Source organism: Arachis duranensis, chromosome 7, assembly GCF_000817695.3.
Source record: "Arachis duranensis cultivar V14167 chromosome 7, aradu.V14167.gnm2.J7QH, whole genome shotgun sequence".
NCBI lineage: Eukaryota > Viridiplantae > Streptophyta > Magnoliopsida > Fabales > Fabaceae > Arachis > Arachis duranensis.
In genome coordinates this window covers 61420415-61425408 of record NC_029778.3, presented here as the reverse complement: position 1 = coordinate 61425408, position 4994 = coordinate 61420415, and the positions used below count along the sequence as shown (strand labels likewise).

The 4994-nt window shown below is 32.6% G+C and overlaps 1 protein-coding gene across 1 annotated transcript; it reads left to right on the top strand.

The window, feature by feature from the left end:
* Positions 1-3987: 3987 nt before the first annotated feature.
* Positions 3988-4528, top strand: LOC107459230 (uncharacterized). Its single transcript, XM_016077448.1, has 2 exons — positions 3988-4182; positions 4277-4528. Exons 1-2 carry the CDS (start codon positions 3988-3990, stop codon positions 4526-4528), a joined length of 447 nt encoding a protein of 148 aa, XP_015932934.1.
* Positions 4529-4994: the final 466 nt, after the last annotated feature.

Here is a 4994-nt window from a genome sequence, read left to right as displayed (position 1 = left end):
CGAATAACGAAGAAAAAATAAATTTTGTAGTAAAAATTATAGAAGTTTAAAAATCGGTATAGAAAACTGAAATTTCATGTTCTACAACATACCAAAATTTTTGCTGCTGGAAACAAGCTTGTGCGCACGCACAGGGTGGTGCGTATGCACCCGTCTGGGAAGGCTTCTGATCTATGCATGCGGACAGAAGTGTGCATGCGCACACGTCCTATTTTCTCCAAAATGTTATTTTTTTACTGTTTAACCTTTTTGACAAGCTTGTAACCCCCTGTAACCTCCATATGACATTCGATAACTAAATTTTAAGCCTTTAAAAGAGTGTTGGTAAATCTAATGAATTGATTGATTAATTTTCGGATAAACACTTGGTTAATCCGATGAAAATATTGTGGGATGGTGGCTCATCTCGCCCATGGTGAGGACGGTGGTTTAGTCCCACTCACGAGATAATAACATTGATTAATTGATAGACGAATGGGGTTATGATTGGTTGAGATTATAATTATGGCTGAGTAAAATTTAATTGGAGGCTTATGTCAAAAAGTGAGAGTTTATATAAGGCTTATGATAAAGACTATGAATGAGATATATATACTAGCGACTATGATTAATGGTGAATCTGATGAGGATAATGGGTTTGGTTGATAATGATTGTATTTGTTTTTGGGTTTTATGAGACACCTACACCTGGTAGATGCAAGAACATGGGTTTTATCCTGCTTGTTCAGTGTTGCAGTGTAGTTATGGGAATGGTGGTTCGTTCCGCCCATGGTAAGGACAGTGGCACCGTCTCGCTCATGAGATAATAAAATTGATTGAGTCAATGATTAAGACTGAATGTGATAGAAAAATGCATTAGCAAGGACGGGGTTTTATCCCGTTTGCATAATTATTATTGAGCACAATCTCGTGAGGATGACGATACGTAACGCTCACTTGAGATATGGTGCATAAAGCTTAGTGGGGACAATGATACGTAATGCCAATTTGAGACTGTGAGTACGACTCAGTGAGGACGGCGATATGTAATGCTCAATTGAGAGCGAAAAAATGATTTTCCATGAAGACAATGATACGTAATGCTCATGGAAGGAATATTTTCTGAGATGAAAACGGCAATACGTAACACCTATCTCAAGAATGTTGTCCGGTGCAGGCAACCAACCGACATGTGAGTTCATGGCCTGTTTAGATTTAAACATGCATAATGTGCATTTGATTGCTATTGTTTGAGTGTGCATATTTGTTTTAGTTTGTCTAACTGTATATTTCTGTTTAATTACTAATTATAATACTTGTCATACATACTTTCTAATTGTGTTTGTTTTGTATTGATTATTCTTTATGATTGATATTACTGAATACTGAACTGAGCAATTGAATATTATGAGTAAAGATGACGATGTATTGAGAATTATTGAAGGTAGAGGTAATTGATAGAGTTGGGATTTTAACAAATTGACCCTGTTAGGATTAGTTAAAATACTAGGCTTGAAATTCTGTAAAGTTAGAGATTAGAATTTTCTAGTAGGTTCATATTTTTTTATATAGTCTTTATTTGGAATTATTACCCTATTAGGAACCTTTGGGTTCTCACTCGTTGTGAACGTTCCGTTTTTAGATGTAGGGCATGACATACTTCGTTGAGAGTGCAGAATTTTGTTTGGCGAAGCGAAGAATACTTTTTGAGGTTTATTTTGGCTCATTTAGAGCTTTGTCCACTTTTAAAAACTTTATTGTATATTTCCTCCTAGAGGTTTTTATTTGGAGAAACAGAATTTTTATTTTGTATACTTTTCTGATTTTGTAATATTTTAGCTGGCATTTTCTTTCGTAGGTCGAGACTAATAACTATTATTTATCCTATTCCGAAACTTGTGTATATAAATATACAAATTTGTTTCGCTCCAGTATACGATGCTTTTTACATTAATGTCTCGTGTGTGAATAATGGCTGTCGATTTTATTTATCTTTTTTTCACAAACTCCTAGTTATAATATTATTCTTCAAGTATTGTATATGTATGTCTCTACTCTTTTTAAGTGTCGTAATATCTCATCATCACCTTTAATTTATAACTATAGCTTAAAATTTTGTGTAGTAAAATATTACTGTTTTTGTCTCATCTTAAAAAAATTAATAAATTTGGTTATAATTTTTTTTCACTCAATTTTTTCTTTTCATCTAAACAATAAAAAACACATTTTTCTTTTTTTTTCTTTTTTCGCATTTTCTTTCGTATTTCTTTAGTCCAAGCAATGTGCTAATGTTACTTCGGCATTTAGGTTGAGAAAGTATGTTAGACCCAATTGAAATACTGGACCGTAAACATGAAGGCTTTTATGTTGTACTTTATTTTTGGTTTAATTGATTTTCATGCCATTTTAATTTAATCGTGTTTTAAATTATATTGTTACATTTAAAATATTTTAACCATGATTCCTAAATTTAATAAAATTGTGATTAACATTATTAAAAAAATTATCATTTTTTGTTAGATTAAATATTTTATTTATTTATTTTTTCTAAATAGGCTTACTACTGTGTGAAAACTTTGTAAAGTTATATAAAGATTTGAAATATTTGATAATATTAAGTTAATAAAAAATATAAAAAAATAAAACTTGCATTGTATAAAGACATAGTAAAATAATACTAAATGAAACTTTTCTTAATTAATTAATCCTGTAGTTTTTCACATACAATTAACAAGCTAGAAAATAGAAAAAAAAAGGGAGGGGGGGATTAAACAAAACTAAACGGGAATATAATTAAATTAACTATCAAATATATATAGTTCTTGTAGACCCTGGAATACAGTGGGGCCAACCGCACATTGATGTCTATTTTGATGGTTTAGGCACATCCATATATCACATCAATTGAAAGTATAATGGTATTCTATGGCGGGACCTATTCCTCTTTGGTCATTATTTTTTTACCCGAAAGTCCCAAACCCTAAAGTTAAGCCATCGATGATAGTATTAATAAGAGAGAGAGAGAGAGAGATACACCTTCAGGTGGAGTGAGTTTTTTTGAGATATGATTTTTTTGAGATATGAATATATATGCCGTTTCGTTAGAAAACCAATTAAAAGTATAATTAATTAGAGTTAATTAATTTTAAAATAAAAAGTTTGTTATAGAAAAAAATAATCTCTCACTACTTTTAATTTTTTGAATTTTAAAATTAAGAATATAAAAAATTAGTGTGAGTTGTCTTATGATATAATTAGTTCCCTGAAATTTTTTCATATGATATACACTATTTTTGGGCTTTTGGCTGATGGGTGTGGTGTGTGGGGTCCCCACCTTATAAATCCATATAATTTCATGGTTTGAACGGTCAAGCTACAAATTATTGATGTTCATGTGAAACATAAGATACCCAACTCTTTATTTTATTTTATTTTATTTATTTTTCCATTTTATTTAAATTTGTGTAATGTCCACTATCATCAATTCATTCTTTCTTTTCTGCATAATCTTGCAAATATTATTATTCTTTCTACTTGAGTAGTTATTTCCTATGTTGCAAGCTTGTATATAGTTGTAGTCTTGCGTTCGTGATTAAATTTCCAAGCAAAAAGTAAAAGCTCATTAATGAATAATAACTCTCAAAGAAAAATAAAAGAGTTAAATATCAAATTCGTTTCTGAAAGATATTTCGATCTCTATATTAGTTCCTGGAAGATAAAGTTAATCAAAAGAGTCCCCGAAAGTTACACGAGTGAATCATATTTGCCCTTCCGTTAACTCTCTTGGTGATCTGGATAACGTCTGCTGACGTGTGTCGTTAGCTTCCCACGTGGAAGAGGCCAAGCTGTCATAACCTATTGCTGACAAGGTAAATTTGGCAAAACAGTTCAAATAAGTTCCTAAGTGTTTGAAACCTAATCCTAATTTCCACGATAAATAGGTCGCCTTCAGCAATTAGAGGGCCATATGCGTGGGGATCGTGTTGAAATTACTGGTTTGGGGCGACGATGGAGGCAGAAAATGGAGGCTGTGGTGGTGGTATGTCGTTTTTGTCGAACGGCAGTAATGGTTCGAGGGCCTCAATCCGAACTAAGAGGAAAACCCATGAGGAATCATGTTTCTGTGGGTTGAAAGTTGCGATAAGAAAATCTGGGACAGCAGAGAACCCAGATAGACTATTCCTTACATGTCCAAGGTATCGGGTGAGTGTTGTGTAAGAAGTTAAGGGTTTTCCATGTTGTTTTGTGTTTTGGGGTTTTGTTTAATTTTTTATTTTGATTTTTGAATTTGCAAAAGGGCAGTCACTGCAACTACTTTAAGTGGGTTGAGGATGATGAGTATGAAGGGGTGGGCGAAGGTGGAAGAAAGAAAGATTATGGGGCTGAGCTGCAAGTTGATAGTGACTGTGATGAATGGAGGTTGAAGGTGGCATGGAGAATGGGCAGCTTGGAAGCTGAAGTAAAAGCATTGAAAATGTTAATAGTTTTCCTATTTGTGGTAGTTGTGCTTAATGTGATTGTTTGTAGTTTGTTATCTCGTTCCAAGTAAAACAAATTCTGTTGATATGTAATGGTATAATGAGATGAATCCATTGAATGAGAATAGATGTTGCATTGGATTTTTTTAGATGAAGACAACACAATCCAATTCAAAGGTTCCAAACCAATTTTGATCACTATTAAAGTAAGATGTAGTAAGGAATGGACATAATCAGTAGTCAAGGAAGTCTTAAACATTGAGTAGTCAAAGTACTCTTAAACATTGAGTTGTCATAGAAGGCTACATGTCACATTGTCTTAAGGACCAAAATAAAAAGGTTTAACATGAGTATACAGACCACATCAAAGTCATAAGCTTTTACATGAGTATCCTAGACCAAAATAAAAGGGCATAGTACAACTTTCAGTTACATAGAAGACCAAAATGTAGATAATAGAACTTCAATTGCCCTGTGCAAAATAACATAAAGTATCCTGACACAAAAACAAATTCAACCAGAATACATTTCAACACC

Excerpts from the sequence above, each read along its gene's own strand:
- LOC107459230 (XM_016077448.1), top strand. The coding sequence starts at position 3,988 with ATGGAGGCAGAAAATGGAGGCTGTGGTGGTGGTATGTCGTTTTTGTCG. Across the intron at positions 4,183-4,276 it reads TTACATGTCCAAGGTATCGG|GGCAGTCACTGCAACTACTT; the intron begins GTGAGTGTTGTG and ends AATTTGCAAAAG.